This window comes from Balaenoptera physalus (assembly GCF_965194825.1).
Source record: "Balaenoptera physalus genome assembly, chromosome: 1".
NCBI classification, from domain to species: Eukaryota; Metazoa; Chordata; class Mammalia; order Artiodactyla; family Balaenopteridae; genus Balaenoptera; species Balaenoptera physalus.
Window position 1 is genome coordinate 2,118,697 of NC_138882.1, and position 20,793 is coordinate 2,139,489.

The 20,793-nt window shown below is 44.7% G+C and overlaps 1 protein-coding gene across 5 annotated transcripts in view; it reads right to left on the reverse strand.

The window, feature by feature from the left end:
• IPO9 (importin 9) overlaps positions 1–20,793 on the reverse strand; it is a 46,941-nt gene that overhangs the window by 17,954 nt on the left and 8,194 nt on the right. For 3 of the 5 annotated variants that reach the window (XM_082463068.1, XM_082463064.1, XM_082463066.1), the window contains 13 exons: positions 11,471–11,532; positions 11,162–11,248; positions 10,229–10,430; positions 7,453–7,541; positions 6,661–6,747; positions 6,036–6,155; positions 5,823–5,923; positions 5,579–5,637; positions 4,829–4,980; positions 4,049–4,147; positions 3,062–3,168; positions 2,551–2,690; positions 148–307 (listed from right to left, as the gene is read on the reverse strand). In XM_082463068.1, coding sequence (XP_082319194.1) covers positions 148–307; positions 2,551–2,690; positions 3,062–3,168; positions 4,049–4,147; positions 4,829–4,980; positions 5,579–5,637; positions 5,823–5,923; positions 6,036–6,155; positions 6,661–6,747; positions 7,453–7,541; positions 10,229–10,430; positions 11,162–11,248; positions 11,471–11,532 — 1,465 coding nt within the window. The remainder of the gene's footprint in view (positions 1–147; positions 308–2,550; positions 2,691–3,061; positions 3,169–4,048; positions 4,148–4,828; positions 4,981–5,578; positions 5,638–5,822; positions 5,924–6,035; positions 6,156–6,660; positions 6,748–7,452; positions 7,542–10,228; positions 10,431–11,161; positions 11,249–11,470; positions 11,533–20,793) is intronic. The other 2 variants (XM_082463065.1, XM_082463067.1) reach the window with 1 other exon arrangement.

Consider the following 20,793-nt stretch of genomic DNA (forward strand, 5'->3'; position numbering starts at 1 on the left):
TTTCCCTGTCCTTCCAACATCCATTCTGCAGGAGATCTTCAGAAATTTCCAAGCAACATAGTCCACTGGACAACTGCTGTTTGGGACTTCTACCCTGAGCAACTTTCTCTTAAAACTGTTTCCGTTGTCCTAAGGTGGTGTACTCACCCCCAGATGGCTCTCACTGCAGAAATTCGAACTGATGGGGGTTGTGTCTCATGAAGACCACTAACTGTTGCCTGAAGAAACTGCTGGATCAATTCAGGGGACATAGCAACAGTGAACCGACTGGCAGCCCAAAGGGCCCGGCCCAAGAGGAAAGGAGACACTGGGAGGAAGAGAGAGCAGTTAGGGGCTGGACAAAACAAGTTTCTGCTACTGCCCGCCCTCCTCCCCACCTCTATTCCTCAGTTTGTTGCAGTAACTTAATACCACCAAACATACATAACGTAATGGAGAGAAAAAGCATGTCTTGAAAGATAAAAGCAAATGTATGACCTATGGCACAGAATCATTTCCCTAGTTTCAGTTTTCACTATTTGCAAAGTACATTTTGAATATTCCTAGACTACAAAGCCCCCCACCCTTGTTCCCACCACAGCTCTCACCACCCCTTACCGCACTGCTAGTCAGTCCTCTAGATGGCTTCTCCACTGCCAGTTTTTTCCTACTCTTGGACCACTATTGGAACACTATAAATTATAGCTCTGTCATGCTTTTATCTAAAATGTCAACGAATTCCATAGCCTACCCAATAAAGCCCATCTAAATTCGCACGTCATTCAAGGACCCCTCAGATCAGTGACTCTAGCATTACCTCTGATTTCCCTTTGTGCCTTCCAAACTCAGGCACACACCCCTCCCTAGGAAGTCAACATCTGACTTTGCCATTTCTGTGCTTTGTTTATACGCCAACACACTCACCTCTCCTTGCATTATCTAACCGATCTCTTGGGCTGAAGTAATCCTAACTATCTCTGCCACGTTAAGCCCATGTCCTTAGCTTTCTAACATGATACAAAGTATATTTTTTGATATTCTAGGCACTGGTGTAAGGATTACTACCCCCTGCCTGTTATAAGATGCTTGAGGACAGAGACTATATTCAGCTGTCATAGGGCTTAACTCAGTTACCTGTACAATAAACATTTAGTTGATAGGACCTATTCAACAGAACCTAGCAAACGGTGCCAAATAATTACATACTAATTCATATAATGGAGAGTACCATCCAGGAACGCCTGGAAGTCCCAAAAGTTAAAACTCTTTTCATAGCAATCCCAAGACATTATTTGTCTTTTATCATTCTCATTCCTACTCGAGTATACAGTAGAATTTTCCAGAGGTTACTGATGTGTGACACCATGGCTCTGACAGCTAATGGAACGTATGCTTGCATTTCTTATATTTTGAAAGCTTCTCAGTTTTAATTTCTAATATGTTAAATACTGCTACATGTCACTCACAAAAAAATCTCTTTGGGATCACTGATAGTTTTTAAAAGTGTAAAGGGGTCCTGAGACCAAAAAGTTTGAGAATGGCTTGTACAGAAAAGCTTTGCTAGGGCAAGTTCTACAAAAAATATGCTAGTGGGTTTGAGAAATTCCAACACTGTCATTCAACACGTGATTATACTATGTCCATTAGGTGCCAGGCACTGTGGGGCAAAAGGATATATTAGACACGGCTTGTACTCAAATATTTTACATTCTAGTAGAAGAAAGAAAACATGTTTGTCAACCACAACATAATGCAGCACGTGGTAAATGCAGAATAAATAGGAACATGCTCAGTGAGTCCTGAGCTCTGGATGCTCAACCATTTTAATTCTGTGACTCCGGCCTGAGATGCCCTATAACAGCTGGCCTAAGGAGAAGTGGAGAACATTTTCCAATGGTTTAAGCTACCCAGAGGGCATCCTGTGGAGAGGAAGCAGTGAGTGGACTGACACGGCATCGACGACGCAGGGGTCCCACGACTTAAGTACTCAGGGAGGAAGCAGAGACAGCACTGGGGGCTCTGAGGGTGAGAACAAGGCACGGAGATCGTCACACAGAGACAACGCCACCTCTCAGCCGCTGCCCTGCGGTGCTGAGAAATCAGGCCCACGTAGTCGAGGCTACTTCTTAAGGCTAGTAGCGAACGTGGACATGAGAACGGACACTTTAATCATGTAGACAGAAGAGCCTGAGAAAACGGACAAGAAGCACACAGAAAGGATGAACCACACACAGGCTGCCTGAGGGCGTGGGGACTCTGCAATGACAGGGTTTGCACCAGAGTTCTCAAGGCAGAGCAGCCAAATCGGCACTCTGTTCAGACTCCAGGAAACATCCGGGACTTGAGCGCTGACTGGGACAACAGTGTGAGAGAACAGCACGGAAGAACCATGAACAAGGCAATCCTAGCCTCTCAGTTGGTGAAGCTTGAGTCACGGTCTCTGGGCAGTTTAGAGGTGCAGACGAGCTCAAGCTCTAGGGTGGAAGAAGAATGTTCACCCCGAGGTTTACCTGCCTAAGTGAACGACAGAACTGAGCTGATGGTGGGCCTAAGCGTGGTGCTGAAACCTACCTGAGAGGTTGAGGTCTGCAAGGACAACGTTGGTCAGGAAGCCATGCATGTCGAAGGGGATCCTGCCGTTCTTCACGCTGTCGGTGACGATGGACTTCACCGAGCCGAGGGCCAACATGCATGCCTCATGGACCTTCCACCTGCCCAAGGGACACCACAGCCTGGTCACACAGACCCACGGCCAAGGAGACAGACGCTTGAGGGGAGCCAATTCAGGAAAGGGCATGTCAGCACAGCCTGACCCCAAAGTGCACTGAGCTGCTCTTCCGATCTAAACCTATAACTGAAAACACTGTAATTTAATAATAACAGGTTTTTCTAATTAAAAACAAAGCAAAAGTCCTTCCTTTCAAACCTTTTTAAAACGGGGTAAAATAAAAGCATCTTAGCCAACTGTTTTAAGGATGGGAAGAACTGCTTTAAAACCGATAATGCAAAGCAAGGACGCGCCTGCCTCCGACCTGACGCCCAGAGCACGTCCCTCAGTGGGACGCCCGCCGCCCACTCTCACCAATGTCCGGTGCCGCCATTCTTGGTGTGCTCAGCTTCCTGTAAATGCCGAGTTGCTGCGGCGGCCAGGGCTGCTGCGCTCTCATTCTGGAAATCAGTGGCCACAGCCTGGTGGGAGGAGAGGCGCTAACAAATGTTTCTGTGCAAATTAAACTGCAAGTTTCGTTGCACACTGAATGGTTCCAACTCCTTCACATACACATGGCTAAGCCCAATTAGGTACATTCAGAACACAGCCCCTAATTGCATTAAGGTCTCTACGTTAAAGTAGTATCCATATTTCCGCAGTGCCCGAGCACTGTGAAGCTCACAAAATGGACAGCTCCCTTTGGCTACATTCAGCAGAGCCTAAGGGGTCAATGAGAGATTCAGCTTTGGACGGCAGGGGACCAGATATTTATTCTCTGGGAGCCTGACTGTGGGAATACAAGGCTAACCTACTAGCTGAAACTTGGTGCGGTCTTTCCTAGGTGCCTTAGAAACACCGCAGGATAACAAGGAGTGCTCACCAACAAGGAAACAACGAGAACAAGCCTCGCACCTGACAGGCGGCAGGTGGCAGCTTCTTCACAGACCCTCAGCCTGGAGACAGTCCTGTGCTCCAGTCAGAGCCAAAGAAACATGAGCAGCCATCTGGGTGTTCAACCTCTCAGCAATCGAAGTTTTTTTAATTTGCCAACCTCTAGTTTGTGCTACAGATTCTTGCTGAAGAGTGAATTAAACTGAAAAGTTCCTGATTCAACCGCCCTTACTCATTAGAACACTATCCTCTGCACAATTTTTACACCTAATATTTACACGTAAATCAGAACTGGGAGCAATGACTTTGGAACTCCTGAGTCTCAGACTTCATTCGAGATGTTCTTCTTATCCCCCAAAAGTCTAAGACAAAGTCACCCAACAATACTGCTCAGCTTGGGTTAGAGATCTAGAAAGAAGAGGAATAGCTCAGGATCATTTGGCTGAAGTATCAAGGGGGCCCTCTTACCAGCAACAAGTCTTGGGCTGCGATCCTAACAGTATAGGAGAAAGTATCATCATCTTCATCTTCCACAAACTGCTGGGGGTTGGCTGTCCACACTTTGATCTGAAAGGATGATGAAGTTAGGTCTCTCTGAGGCTCCCATCTGGTCCATATGTTCCCTCTTTTCATCCACACACTGGAATGGTTCAGCCTTTTGTTTTTGTCTTGAACAGAATGCTATTCTTTTTGATGCAGAGAAGCGAACCCTTTAATAAGCTGAGCAGCAAAGGCCGCTGCAGTAGGTGGCTGACTGCTGGCCCCTCCTACTGTAGCTGGCTGTTACCCCCAGGTACGTCAATTTGCTGAGTCTAGTAGGTCTGATGGGTATTCAATGGAAAATCATGTCCATTCTTGTGTTGTTCATACGAGACAGGCATTATCATATTTTTTAATGCTCTTTTCTGGTCTAATGATTCACCAACCAGGCTAATGATCTGCACTCTATTATATCTCACTATTTATAGAGAAAGGTAGGCTCTTCTGGATATCTGGGCCTTTGGTTGGCGGTCCTGTAGATGTAAAAGTATTAGTACTCTGAAAGCCCAATTACCTAGTACAGGAGTTGATAAAACCCCAACACCCAGGGATTCGGCAATATAATGACATCAAAGCTTTCTAGAACTTCCCATGAAGTTACTTTTCAGGTGTCTATTTTTCAAAATCAGTTGGTCGCCTGACTGAGACCCCACATGCAGGCTGCACTCTCTGAATGCAAGCTGGTCACTGTCTCCCACACGTTGTTACCTGCTCCTCGGTGATCTGCATGTACAGGATGAGATAGTAAATCAACTCAGGCAAGGCCTTCTTGACAGTGCTTTTGAATTTGCTATTTTCCAGGAGAGCATGGACAAATTCAAAAATGCTAAACACGAGATTTTCAAAGCCCAGGACTTCGCCTACAGGAAACACACAAGAGAAGCTTTTAATAACAAGAAAGCAAAAGGAAAGCACAGATGCTGGAAAGGAACTACATCATCTCTGTAAGTTAATGAATAGTTAAAGCACTTGCTAATTATTATTCTCCAGGGAATGGAAGAAGGGGCTGAGGAGTCAAAGAAAGGAACTTGAGGCTATTAAGTACTCTTTGGTTTTTCAAGTAAAAGAATCAGGGAATTCCCTGGCGGTCCAGTGATTAGGACTCAGCGCTTTCACGGCCGAGGGTGTGGGTTCAATCCCTGGTCGGGGAACTAAGATCCCAAAAGCCATGCAGTGAGGCACCCCCCCACTCCAAAAAAAAAAAAGAATCAGAAACACTGAACACATTTTCCACTCAGAAACTCTACAATTTCATGAGACTCACACCAATGCCCATGAGGAACAGATCAACGACTTTCAACTCTCATCTCCCCGCAGCTAATACACTTGGAGGAAACTCGGTGAGAGCACTCTCTTAATAGCGTGAAGCCTCTAAGCTCCTCCTGCCTCTGTTCTGTCTTTTCCTGGCTCCCTTTCCCACTAAGTGGTACACCTGTTGAGATCAGACACACCACATACCATCAGAGTCCACAGGATCTTCTACTTCCTCTGTGTAATTTACTTCCGTCCTCACATAAGTACAATCAAGAGTAAAGAAACAGAATCTGGAGTCTGCTTTAGACATACTCTACAAGGGAATGCTGTACACTCCAACACTAGGAGTAGACATCTTAAGAAAGTGGAACCACATGAACATTAAGACCCAAAGCTAGATTCCCAACTATGGGGGTGGCAGGTCCCTTCAACCTTCTGGAAAGGATATAAAGCTGCACTTTCAGTTAGGGTGTTCCAAACAATAGGCAGAATTTGCTGCATGGAGGACACCATGTGCTTTGGGAAGTTTTTCACCAGGGCTGTCACTGCCTGAGAAGTTAAACAGAAAAAACCCCAAGAGTTACAAGTGATATGGGAGAAAAATCACTGATTTCAGACCACTCTTCAAACCCCCAGCATCTCCACCGCAGTAAATGTTTACCTTCAGGACTTCCATCTTAAACCCACTGTCAGACGTGGGGCCGTCTGGTATCTGGAGGGCCTGGACGAAGGCCTCTGTGAACTGCTGCACCACAGGGAAGATCAGGACTTTGGCCGCACCCTGGCGGCAGAAACCAAAGTCAGTACTGGACGCAGCCCGAATCACGGCTCAGTGCATGCACCAAACACCGAGACCCACGCTGTTTCCAGACCCCTTCAGGCTCGGGCCTCAGTCAGAAGGTCGTGTCCCCAAGGTCACTGGGGGTGTCCCCAAGGCCTGCTGTGTCCGTATCCAACACCGGCAGCCCCTCACCAGGAGCTTCTGCAAAGCTACTACATAAGGCCAGCTTCTCAATCCCAGGGACTGGTATTTTTCAGCTAGCTGGTTCCACATGGGAGACAGATAAAAGAGCAGTGAAGTTCTGGGTGATGACTAGCGTGAAAAGGATGCAGGAGGGGGTGTTAGAAAAAATAAGGCTCAGACGAAAGGAAACTAAGCTACATGCAAACGAGGAATTTAACCAGAACATTCACTGCATCCACAACACGGCAAGTGTCCGTCCCGGCGCTGCTGTGCTGAAGACCTCTAGGCAGGCCGTCTGTCACCAACCTAAAGGCTCACTCACCTTCTCCAGTTCCTCCATGTTACAGATCATATGGGCACAAGTGGTAAAAATCTCCACGGCTCGGGAACGGGTTCGGATACCATACACCTGGAAACAAGTTACAGCATAGCCATGAGACTGGTGGGTGTGCGTGCGTGTGTGCGCGCGTGTGTGTGTGACTAAACTGTGACTACTCAGTCCTGACATGGGACTGGATCCCCAAGAGAGACAGGAAATGTCAATCACTCATGTCCAGGAGACAGACTTCTTCTGTAATCCAGAGAATGAAAGGCAGCACGATGTCAGAACTTCTTAGAATCAGCCTTATATATAGGCCTCTGTGGGTTAATTTGACAAAAATACGAAGCTGGGTACGGCTTGAAACCCCAACACGGTCAACGTATTTCTTTCAAAACACAGCCCTTGGCTGGGGACGGAGAGGAGTAGGGAGCTTAACCAAACGCATACAGAGTAAAGTAAGGGCTTATCGGGTGCAGTGCAGGGGTAGACTTGTTTCCAAGTACTCGGCTGAGGTGGGCCAGCTCGGGTGGGCTGCCTAGGGAGAGGCCAAGGCAGCACCCAGGCAGCAGGGGTGAGATGTGAGGAGAGACTGCAGCTACTTCACTCTCTCATCACAGGCTTGTCCTCGTAGTTGTAAGTGAAGGCCTGAGTATCATCCCAGCTCAGGCTTTGTCAGTTCCTGTCTTCAGGTTTGGGGATCGGCAGCCAACACAACGGGCTCCCCCTGAGCGGGGGCGGCTGGCCAGAGCCCGAGCAGCTCTGCCTGCTGGACAGCGCAGCTGAGACTCGTACCTCGGCCATGGTGAAGATCTTGTACATCTCTGGGAGAATGACAGGAGCAACCAGCGGCATCTGGGTGTCTGTGACTTCTCGAGTGAACTCTACAGAGAAGAAAGCCCCGCTTTACAAAGACATTCCGTGTGACAATTGTTGAACTGCTTCTAGGCGGCACACAGGGAAAGACGCTGGCTGGGAGACTTACCCTGGCGTTCGGAAGTAGTGCCAATCATTGGTTAGAAGGGAAAGAGAACGCAGAGATAAAGGAGAATACACGAGAGTAAGAAAGAAAACCTGTAACGGAACTGTGTAAAAATCCTTGTGAGGTTGCCTTAGGAAAATTCGGAATTAATCTAGTTTGTGCCCGCTGTCACCATCCAGGTGCACTTGGAGGCGTCTCACCTTTGTTCCACTTTCAATACCCTGCCCAAGAAGCTGTTCTGACGCACACAGTAAAGTCTGTGCAGACTTACCTGGCTTGAGCTCCACCCTGCAGATGGGCACGATGCCTACTGACCTAGAGGTCAGGCCACTGTTCAGAGGAAGAGAAGGGGGTTTATACCCCGTGAAGGCGGCAAAGAGCACCCTGGCCGCGGAAAGAGACTCGAGGAAGGTGAGGCAAATGTGGGTCCTAGCTCCCCCTTCACTCCCAAAACCTCACAAGGCACCGAGACCGCAAGCAGGGCTCTGGATTGTGTCGCTGAGCGTGGAATACAAGCCCTCGAGTCCCAGTGTCCTCTCATTTATCTGCTGCTTAACCAACCACGTTCACTACTCTCATGATCGTTCTTGATAGACTCAATTTATCAACACTTTACAAGCTTAAGTCCAAAATAAGTTTTCTGGAGTCACTCATCAGGTCAGAAAAAGCATGGGATGCCAGCGACATCAGTCTCCAAAGTTCCTTGAGAGCAAAGAGAAAGCTGAGGCTCATGCATCACTCATTTCAACTCCTGGCGGCTGTGTTTGCATTTCCTTCACACCATTAGCCTTAGCTGTCGTTTATAGACAGCTAAGTTTAATGGGAAGCCTTATTAAATTAGAGAGACTGGGACAGTACCTTAAACAGCCCTGACGAGAATCAGACCCATTCTCCTGCTGGGCTCCTGCCCACACACCAGTACCCTGCCCCCTGCACGCACACCTGAGCCGCAGCTGCCGGAGTGCGGCCCAGCCTCGCGTGAAGGCGCGTGGAGCAGCTATTTGGGAGTGGAGGTTGGCAGCGACCCACGTGCAGGAGAACACACACTTCCCCAGCTCTTTCCCTGTGGCTGACAGAAAAGTCTTCTCACGGAACAATGATTTCCTTAGTCAAGCACAACAAGGGCTCTTGAGCAAGCCAACTGTATATACAAATGTACAACTATTTTTTTCTCCAGGTTTTTAAAGAAGAAGCTGAACTTTGTGTTGGAAGACAGGAAGGGAATAGGCTTCCTTTCCTTAGTAGAAAACAGGTCTGTTAATTGATATTTTGGCATCATGAGCTTGTAAATAAAGAATCCTAGAAGGCTCATTCCACGGAGAGGGGTAGGAGAAGTCACCTGAATAACATGCCGTACAAGAGAAGCAAGGGCGATAAGCAGGGCAGGGAACGTCTGAGCAAGGAGCATTTGACCTTTTCAGTAGGTCAGCTCTATGCCCTGAGCACCTGTCACATGTAATCAATAAAAATACACTAGGTGGTGCAAAAAGGCAGCTGGGGCACGGGAAGAGGGGGTCTGAAACAAAAGGAGAGGGGTGATTTGCTTTTGGACATAGAACTGGTATTATCTACTATCAATATTAGATGGACTAGTAAAATTGGGCCCAAATGCCCAAATCAGTTTAGTAAACTGACTGACACTCAGAAAAGGCTGAAGCGGCATTCCTAACTATGTAAGAATACCTTTCAGGTAAGCTAGCAGATCACGGAGAAGGAGGTAAGACAGGGGTGAGACTTTCGCAAACTTATATAAACAGAAAGCAATGTGGTTTCTAACAGATCAGTACCCAGTGGCTAAGGTCCACATAAGGATTCCCTGAAAGCAAAGGAGAGCAGTGACCCCACATGGGGGACAGGAAGCAGGGCAGAATTTGCAAGAGACTGGGAGACTCAGGCCACACCTGGGGGTACTTAAGGACAGGTCCTGTGAGGGGCTGATAGGTCAGCCAAGCTTAGGAGAGCTGTTCACTAAGTCTCCTTGGACTCAAAGTCCAAGTATTTCTCTCAACCTCTCAGAACAGAAAGAAAGAAAAGACACCAAAGACTACATATTTTTCTAAGCTGGCCAAACGAAGATCAGGATTGTAGAGTGGGACTGTTTTTATCTTCTTTCTTATACCTCCATAAAAATTCAACTTGACTATTCTTAACTTTGCCTTGGTTGAACCAAGTAGAAAAATAATATATAGTAATGATGATAATCATAATGGCTAAAATCCACTGTGTGCTACCACAGGTCACTTTACATAGACTAGCTCACTATACCACCAAATGTTCCTTTGAGGTGGATACCATCATTACCTGAATTTTACACACAAGGAAACACAAAGCTCAAGAGACGAAGTAGGTTGGGTCAAGGTTAAGCCAGACTGTGAACTGAAGTCTGCGTGCTTAACCGCCACACTTGACTCTTTCCTGAGTGGGAAGGGCTGGCAGCGGCAGAAGCACAACACCAACTTCGTCCCCTGGGAAGGGTCACTGATTCGGGAGGACAGCCATGGAGGTGGGAGGTGGGAGTCGGGAGGAGGCGCAGCAGGGAGGGCGATGCGTGGGGTCCGAGGAGCAAAAGCAGGGGGTGGTTTCCAATACCTGTAAGCACTCGCATGGCGCCGTGGACTGCGTTTAAGTCTCCGCTCACCAGCATCCCCATGAGCAGGTTGAAGAGCTGGGGCCAGGCTTCGGGCCAGTCCCAGTGAGCGATGGCCGACACTGCATAGGCCACGCTGGAGCGCACCTTGCTTATCGACTCTCTCAAGCCACTGGGCAATAGCTCCCGGATGACAGTTTTTGCCTGGAGAGGAGAAAAGCCCACCTGCCCTTAGACCAGGCTGTAAGTGAGCGGCAGAGTCCTATCCAGTTCACGTGCTGGAAAAGCAACGCGTACAAGACACTGCGTGTCTATGGAAAACTCCAATGCACCAACTGGACAAGTAATTCATCCAGAGAGTTTAACTGTGGTCTCTAAACTTATGCTGTCCATGATGGTAGCCACCAGCTACATGCGGCCATTTCAATGTACATTAATTAAAATTAAATGAAGTTAACAATTCAGCTCATCAGTTGCCCTAGCCACGTTTTAAGTGCTCAGCACCCACACGTGACCAGCAGCTGTCCTGGACAGCACAGACACAGAACGTTTCCACAACGGCAGGAAGCTCCAATGGACGGTGCTGCTCTAGACCTTATACCTCGGAATTTCCTGGGGGCCCAGTGTGGTTGCACAGCACTGGACTAAGCAGAAACATTATTTCATGTAACCCTCAAACAACTCTTTAAAGGGGGAATTTTAGATATTTAGGAAATTGAAGCTTAGAAGTTAAAATATTTTTTGAGTATTTCATAGCTAGTAAAAGGCAAACTGGCGCCTGCACCCAGGTCCGCCTGGCACTCGAGCTCTCTCATCTGTAACATGGCTCCCACAGTGCCAGCTTCCAGTCACTCCACGGCCTTCTGATAGCTCCTTGTGGTCAGAGAACGGCCCGCACATCTCCACAGGCAGACAAGTCGAGTACCTCTCCTCACCCTTTCTGTGGTCTCAGGAGGCCTGAACCTCTCCGACTGGGCACACCAGTGAGTCTCCACGTACTGTTTCAAGATGACTGATGCCAGCTGTGAAAAGAGTAAGCCAAGGAGCGCAGCAAGAAAAGGGCTCTCTTCACACAAACAAACCATACACACGGCCCGATATATTCATCTGAAGTCTATCTACATCTGGTACAAAATTCTCAGTTATTTATAAAGTGGCCTTATTCTTTCACTTTCCCATAAGAAAGTTTCACCACCAAGTAAAGGGAAATTACTTATAAACTGGGCCAATCAGTCTCAACTTACCTGACGGATCGCCAATGCCCCCTGGGGATCTACGGTCAGCTCTGCCAGGTGAACACCAAATTCTGGAAGGGAAAAGTCTATTGTGAGTCCAAGAGCGCCCAGGAAAGCCATAGCGGTTTACTGAGCTCTAACCCTGATGCCAACAGGAAAGATTTCAGAGGAGCTTGATTCAGTGGCTCCAAGAGTGCTGATGACTGCTCAGATTGGCTCCTCTAAGCAAGAGAAGCAGGGCAGGGCTGCTCGCGATGAACAGTCCAGCACCTCTCACTTCCTCCAATCGCTGCACAGCCGTCTTGCCTTCCAAGGTAGCGATGCACATAGTATCTAACCCAAAACCACTGCTATCTAACCCCAAAGGAAAATTAAAAGGTGAGACTTCAGGAGTTGTCCAGATATACACCACCAGAGAAGAGATGATTAAGTCTAAGAAAATCTGGCCTTCACAGGCTTAGTCCTAAAAATACAACTGTCATAAGTGAGCAGTTTCTAACAAGCAACGTAAGCAGTAATCTCGAAATGCACATTGGGAGGCTACAAACAACTCTCACTCCCAAATTAAAATTTAGATCCTTCAATGCAATCCCTATCAAAATCCCAATGACGTCTTTTTGCAGAAATAGAAAAACCCATCCCGAAATTCATATGGAATCTCAAGGGACCCCAAATAGCCAAAATAATCTTGAAAAAGAAGACCAGAACTGGAGGACTCACACAAATCTACAGCAATCAATACAGTGCGGTACTGACATAAAGACGGTCATACAGATCAACGGAACAGATCACTCAACGCGGAAAGAACAGTCTTTTCAACAAATGGTGCTGGGACAACTGGATATCCATGTGCAAAAGGAGTAAGTTGGACCCTTACCTCACACCATATACAAAAATTAACTCAAAATGGGTCAAGGACCTAATAAGGCCTAAAACAATGAAACTCTCAGAAGAAAACATAGGACAAAAGCTTCATGACATCATGACATTAGATTTGGCAATCATTTCTTGGATGTGACGCCAAAGGCACGGGTAACAAAAGAAAAACTAGACAAACTAGACTTCATGAAAATTAAAAAATGTTGTGCATCATAGGACACTATCAGCAGAGTAAAGCAGCTACCCACAGAATGGGAAAACTTGCAGATAGGTATGTAATAAGCCATTAACATCCAGTTATATAAAGAAATTCTATCACTCAACAACAACAAAATGACCCAACTAAATGATGGGCATAAGACTTGAATAGACATTTCTCCAAATATATATGAAGGCCAAAAAGCACATGAAAAGATGCTCAACATCACTAATCATTAGGGAAATGAAAAGCAAAACTGAGGTACCACCTCACATACATTAGGATGGCCACTATCAAAAAAACAGAAAACTGCCACTGGAGAGGATGTGGAGAAACTGGAACCCTTGTGCACTGTTAGTGAGAATGCAAAAGGGTACAGCTGCTGTGGAGAACAGTACAGCGCTGGCTCCTTAAAAATTTTTAAATAGCATTACTATATGATCCAGCAAATTCCACTTACGGATATATACCCGAAAGAAATGCAAGCAGTGCCTTGAAGAGATATTTATTTGTATGCCATGTTCACAGCAGCATATTTCATAATAGCTAAAATGTGGAAGCAACCCAAGTGACCATCGACAGATGAATGGATAAGCAAAATGTGCTCTATATGTACAATGGAATTTTTTTTAAAAATAAATTTATTTATTTATTTTTGGCTGTGTTGGGTTTTCGTTTCTGTGCGAGGGCTTTCTCCAGTTGCGGCGAGTGGGGGGCCACTCTTCATCGCGGTGAGTGGGCCTCTCACTATCGCGGCCTCTCCTGTTGCGGAGCACAGGCTCCAGACGCGCAGGCTCTGTAGCCGTGGCTCACGGGCGCAGTTGCTCCGCGGCATGTGGGATCTTCCCAGACCAGGGCTCGAACCCGTGTCCCCTGCACTGGGAGGCAGATTCTCAACCACTGCGCCACCAGGGAAGCCCTGTACAATGGAGTATTACTCAGCCTTTAAAAGGAAGGAAATTCTGCAATAGGCTAAAACAACCGCTCTAATGGATGAAGAACCCTGGGGACAGTACGCGACGTGGAACAAGCCAGTCACGAAAAGACAAGTACGTATGTACCCACTTACATGAGGTGCTCACAGCAGTGACAATCATAGACAGAGAGTAGAGTGGTGACTGCCAGAGGCTGGGGGAGGGGGAATTGGAAAGGTACTGTTTAACGAGTATCGAGTTCCAGTTTCACAAGAAGAAACGGGGATAGTTGGCAGTGAGGGCTGTACAACAACGTGAATGTATTTAATACCACTGAACTGTGCACTTCAAGAAGGTTAAGATGATAAATTTTATATTAAGTGTATTTTACCACAAGAAAAAAAGTTTGAATTTAGATTTAATTTATACTTGCAAAGGAGTAAATTATCAAATATGTATTTGTGAAAAGAGGAAGCAGAATGTAAGACCAAGAGCGCATCCTAATTTTCGCATCTTGCCTTCCAGGGCTGCGCGATCCAATATGGCAGCCATCAGCTACAAGTGGCTACTGAGGACCTGAAATGCGGCCTCCGAGAACTGACATGTGCTGGAAATGTAAGACATGCACCAGACTGCAAACGCAGTATGAAACAAAATACTGTGGAATATTTTAGTAAAGTTTATATCGATTACATATTGAAATAATACACTGCATACATTTGGTTAAATGATTACAGTATTAAAAATGAATTTTACCTGTTTTTTTTTTACCCTTTAGCTACTAGATGATTAAAACGTTCAGGTGACTCATTCTTCCTACTGGACAGCACTTTTTTGAGAATGGACAGCAGCTTTCAGAACTGCCTGGTTGTGGCAGGTGCACAGGTTACAACAGGCTCACCATCCCACTTGAGAGCTATGATCAGTGGGGTTAAAGCCTGGGCCCTGAGCTGCTGTGGCAATCCCTATCCAAATTCCAATGGCGCTTTCCACAGAAACAGAACAAACAATTCTAAAATCAGCATGGAACCACAAATGACCCAAACAGCCAAAGCAATCCTGAGAAAGAATAAAGTTAGAGGCATCACGCTCCCTGATTTTAAATTGTATTACAAAACTGTGTTTTGTGTGGTATTGGCATAGAAACAGACATACAGATCAATGGAAAAGAACAGAGAACGTAAAAATAAACCCACACATACATGGTCAGTTAATTTATGACAAAGGAGCCAAAAATATACAATGGGGAAAGGAGAGACTCTTCAACAAATGGTGCTGGGAAAACTGAACAGCCACATGCAAAAGAATGAAACTGGACCACTATCTCACACCATACACAAAAATCAATTCAAAATGGATTAAAGATTTGAATGTAAAAGACCTGAAATCATAAAACTCCTTGAAGGAACCACAGGCAGTAAGTTCCTTGACATTGGTTTTGGTGATTTTTTTTTCATTTGACACCAAGATTAAAGGCAACAAAAACAAAAACAAGTGGGACTACATCAAACTAAAAAGCTCTGCACAACAAAGGAAACCATCAACCAAATACAAAAGCAACCTACCGAATGGGAGAACATATTTGCAAATCATGTATCTGTTAAGGGTTTAATATACAAAATATATGAAGAACTCATACAATTCAATAGCAAATAAAACTGGATTTTAAAATGGGCAGAGGACCTGAATATACACTGTTCTAAAGACCTAGAGATGGCCAAGAGACACATGAAAAAGATGCTGAACAACGCCAATTATCAGGGAAATGCAAATCAAAATCACAATGAGATAAACTCACACCTGTCACAATGGCTATTATCAAAAAGATAAGCAATAACGGGACTTCCCTGGTGGTGCAGCGGATAAGACAGGGGGTGCGGGTTCGATCCCTGGTCAGGGAACTAGATCCCACATGCATGCCATAACTAAGAGTTCGCATGCCACAACTAAGTAGCCCTGGAGCCACAACTAAGGAGCCTGCCTGCCACAACTAACACCCAGCACAACCAAATTAGTAAATAAATACATATTAAAAAAAAAAAAAGGATAAGCGATAACAAGTGTTGACAAGAATGTGGAGAAAAGGGAACCTTTGTGCATTGTTGGTGGAAATGCAAAATGGTGCAGCCACTATGAAAAACAGTATGGAGGTTCCTCAAAAATTTAAAAATAGAGCTACCATTTAAGGCAGCAATTCCACTTCTGGGTGTTTATCCAAAGAAAACGAAAACACTAACTCAAAAAGATATATGCACCTCGTGTTCATCGCAGTACTATTTACAATAGCCAAGATATGGAAACAACCCAAGTGTCCACCGATAGGTGAATGGATAAAGAATATGTACGTGGTATGTATGTATATGTATGTGAGTACAGATACACACACACACACACACACACACAAAATGGGATATTAGTTAACCACAAAGAAGAATGAAATCTTGCCACTTACAACACTACAGATGGACCTTGAGGGCATTATGCTAAGTAAAGTAAGTCAGACAGAGAAAGACAAATACCATATGATCTCACTTATATGTGGAATTTAAAACAAACAAAACAAAACAAAACAAACAAGCTCACAAACGCAGAGAACACAATGGTGGTTGCCAGAAGCTAGAGATGGGGGGGTGGGGAAAATGGGTGAAGAGAGTCAAAAGGTATAAATTTCCAGTTATAAAATAAGTCATGTGGAAGTAACGTGCAGCATGTCAACTACAGTTAATAATACCGTGTTGCATATTTGAAAAGTTGCTGAGACTAGATCTTAGAAGTTTTCATCACAAGAAAAACAAAAATTCCATAACTAAAAAAAAAAAAAAAAATCAGTTCTTGTGCTATTATTTTTATTGCCCATAATGAGTACATTGTTTGGCTTTCTTATCGACGCGTAACTAAAGTTACTTTCCATGGTAAGTGCTAACTATCATAACTAGATTCCACTGAAATAGCCATCCAAAGGGTATTTATGCAATACAAAAGCTTAATATCAGGAAAAAGTTGTTCCAGGCAATGTTCCATGTTCAAGGCTTATCCAGGTAAGCAGGTGAAAAACTACTGAAAATGATCTATGCCTATTTTTTAAATTAATTAATTAATTTTTGGCTATGTTGGGTCTTCATTGCTGTGTGCGGGCTTTCTCTAGTTGCGGTGAGAGGGGGCTACTCTTCATTGCAGTGCAGAGGCTTCTCATTGTGGTGGCTTCTTTTGTTGTGGAGCACGGGCTCTAAGCACGCGGGCTTCAGTAGTTGTGGCACGCGGGCTCAGTAGTTATGGCTTGCAGGCTCTAGAGTGCAGGCTCAGTAGTTGTGGCACACGGGCTTAGTTGCTCCGTGGCATGTGGGATCTTCCCGGACCAGGGCTCAAACCTGTGTGCCCTGCACTGGCAGGCAGATTCTTAACCACTGCGCCACCAGGGAAATCCCTATGACTATTTTTTTTAAATTTTATTTATTTATTTATTTATTTTTAAATGAAATGTATCTGATTTAGTTAAGATTTCCTCTCTTTTAAATGTATTTATTATTATTTATTTATTTTTTGGCTGTGTTGGGTCTTCGTTTCTGTGCAAGGGCTTTCTCTAGTTGTGGCAAGCAGGGGCCACTCTCCATCGCGGTGCGCGGGCCTCTCACTACTGCAGCCTCTCTTGTTGCGGAGCACAGGCTCCAGACGCGCAGGCTCAGTAGTTGTGGCTCATGGGCCCAGCTGCTCCGTGGCATGTGGGATCTTACCAGACCAGGGCTCGAACCCGTGTCCCCTGCATTGGTGGGCTGATTCTCAACCACTGCACCACCAGGGAAGCCCCCTATTTTTTTTAATGTTTAATTTTGAAATAATTTTTAGACTTAAAGTAGTTTCCTCCAGTGCGTGACAGTCTTATTCTTTCCTTGTCTTCTATGACCCGACCACTTTTGATAAGTAATGGTCAGTATTTTGTAGAACACATCTTGATGTTCATTCGACTGACGTCTCCTCACGATCAGATTGAGGTTATTCATTTTTGGCAAGAATATCAGGGAAGTGATGCTGTGTCCTTAGCATATCATAATGTTGATAAATTTTCTTATTGGTAATGTTAACCATGACCACTTGGTAATGTGGGGTCTGCTGGATTTTCCACTGTAAAGGTACTGTCTCTCCCTTTACAATTGACAAAAATCTTCAGAGAGATACTCTGAGATTATGTTCATATCCTGTTTCTCTTCAAACACTCACTGACTGATTTTAGCATCCATCTGTGGATGCTGCCTGCAACAATTATTACTGTGTTGTTTGTCCCGTGGTGCTTTTGTACTTCTTATTCTCTGTACACTTCCTAATTACTTGCAATTCTTCTGTAAGGAAGCACTGTCCTGTCTCCTTTATTTATTTCGACCCGTGTGGACACATGCTTACTCATTTCACTCCATGAGTTTTAACCCAACACTCTCATTATTTGTTCTGTTGCTCAGCTGTTCCACTGTGGCCATCAGCACACCTTCTTGCAGGCCTTTCCACATGCTCCCATCGTTTTTCAAGCCCTTCCTTACATTCTGTTCTCACAGGATATTCTAGGCTCACCTTGTATTTTCTCTGCCTAAACCCTGGTATCAACTTTTCCTCCAAGGAGCCCTGGTGCTTTTTAGTGGAGAATGCTATTTAGAAATCAAGATCTGGGCGCTAGGTGTGCTCACTGCTTCTGGGATGTCACTGCTCCTAGGCCCCCTCAGAGAACAGCACTACGACACATATGTATGCATACTAACCTATGCTTACACATACATCTGTCCATCCATCCGCCTGCCAATCCATCCATCTATCTACTGATAACTCAAATGCCAATCCAGTACCTCAAGGTTCACTCTGCTTGTCCTCCTTATTTGTAATGCTTTCTCTGATAGTGATAAATCTGGCTCTCATTATCTACAATAAAATTACTTATTTGTTCAATCTTAGTGTACACAGAAACTAATTACAGAACTATTAACACATACTCCTGTGAAAAACAGATATATTAAGTGGAGTATAATTTCTGTGTACAGTTCTTTTTGACTTGAGTCTTACAATATGCAGTCAAAATACTATTTTCCAGGGACTTCCCTGGTGGTGCAGTGGTTAAGAATCCACCTGCCAATGCAGGGTACACGGGTTCAAGCCCTGGTCCAGGAAGATCCCACATGCCGTGGAGCAACTAAGCCCATGCATCATAACTACTGAGCCTGCGCGTCGCAACTATTGAAGCCCGAGCACCTAGAGCCCGTGCTCTGCAACAAGAGAAGCCACCGCAATGAGAAGCCCAGGCACCACACTAAAGAGTAGCCCCTGTTCACAACTAGAGAAAGCCCGTGAGCAGTAACAAAGACCCAACGCAGCCAAAGATAAATAAAATTTAAAAAACAAAAAACCAAAATACTATTTTCCAAAGTTACTTAGGTTAGTTCTTTCCTCCCACAACACCTAGTAGTAGTTACACTGTTCATCTGTAATACAGTTAGGTTCATTTGTTACTAATTGTACCCTTCCATTGTTTGATTTTAATTATTAACTTATTTTGGGGGGTATGTAAAACTTTATTATGATCCTCAGAGTTAAAGCTACACAAAAAGGCACATTCCAAGAAGCACTGCTCCCTCCTCATCCCTATTAACTTCCTTCCATCCTTTCCCCAGCCACTCCATGTAGGTAACCAATCAGTTCCTGGTTTATCTTTTCTGTATTTCTTTTGCATAAACAAGCAGATACATGTGTATTTTCTTGTACCCTCTTGTTTACATGAAAAGTAGTATATTATATATACTCTTTTGCACTTTGCTTTTTTTCAGTTAACATTATAATCTGGAAACCATTCCAAAACAGTTCCTCAAGATTCCTTATTCTTTTTTACGGCTGCATAATATACCACTGTATGGATACACATACATTTTCAGCCATTTTCCTATATATGGGCAGTTAGATTGCTTCCAATTATTGTGCTTTTATAAACAACGTTGCAGTAAATAATAATGTGCAGTATGTATTTTTATATTGTTAAATGTATATCTTCAGGGTAGATTCCCAGAAGTGGGACTGCTGGGTCAAAATTAAGTGCATTTGCCCAACACAGCCATAAATTAATTAATTAATTAATTAAAAAAAAAATAAAAGAAAAGAGCCTCTTATTAAAAAAAAAAAAAAGTAAGTGCATTTGTAGTGTTGCCAGGTGTGGCCAAATTTCCCTCAAGAAGGACTGCACCAATGTGCATTCCCACTAGCACTGTTAAAGAGTGTTTCTCCAGGACTTCCCTGGTGGCGCAGTGGTTAAGAATCTGCCTGCCAATGCAGGGGACATGGGTTCGAGCCCTGGTCCGGAAAGATCCCACATGCCGCGGAGCAACTAAGCCCGTGCACCACAACTACTGAGCCTGCGCTCTAGAGCCTGCAAGCCACAGCTACTGAGCCTGCGTGCCACAACTACTGAGCCTGCGTGCCACAACTACTGAAGCCTGCACGCCTAGAGCCCATACTCTGCAACAAAGAGAAGCCACCGCAATGAGAAGCCCACGCACCGCAATGAAGAGTAGCCCCAGCTCGCCACAACTAGAGAAATCCCGCGCGCAGCAACGAAGACCCAACGCAGCCAAAAATAAATAAATAAATTTTTTAAAAAAAAGTGTTTCTCCACAACCTCACCAACAGAACGTGCTTTAAAATTTTTGCCAGTCTGATAGAGGAGAAATGATATCTTAATGTTGTTTAATTTGTATTTCTCTAAATCATGAGTGACTTTAAACTATTTGTGTGTGTTTGAGTACCTTTTTAATGACACTTAGGAGGAGGGGTGATTTCTCTGTCCATTCCCCACCCCCTCATTTTTCTATTGAGGTTTTGGTCCTTTGTTTCTCAATTTTTAAGAGTTCTTTATATATTAAGGATATTACCCTTTTGTCTGTGGTATACGCTGTGAAAATTTCTCTCACTTTGTCAGCTGTCTTCTGACTTAAAAAAAATTTCATCTCTATTTATTTCTTCTGAGCTTGTTTTGAGATCCAAGTTTCTAATGTATAATTTCCCTTCTCCCTCAGGAACTCCTGTTCACATCTCTTGCAGGGCAGGTCTGCTAGTAATGAAGCCCCTCAATTTTTGTTTGTCTGAGAAAGTCTTAATGCTTCAGTTTCGAAGGCTGATTTCAGTGGATACAGAATTCTAGGTGGTAATATTTTTCTATCATCACTTGAGATATCCCACTCCACTCTTCTCTTGCTTATATGCCTTCTGAAGAGCAGTCCAATGTAATTGTTAATTCTTGTTCCTCTGTGGGTAAGGTACTATTTTCCTCTGACTCCTTTCAAGATATTCTCTTTGTCTTTGGTCTTCTGCAGTTT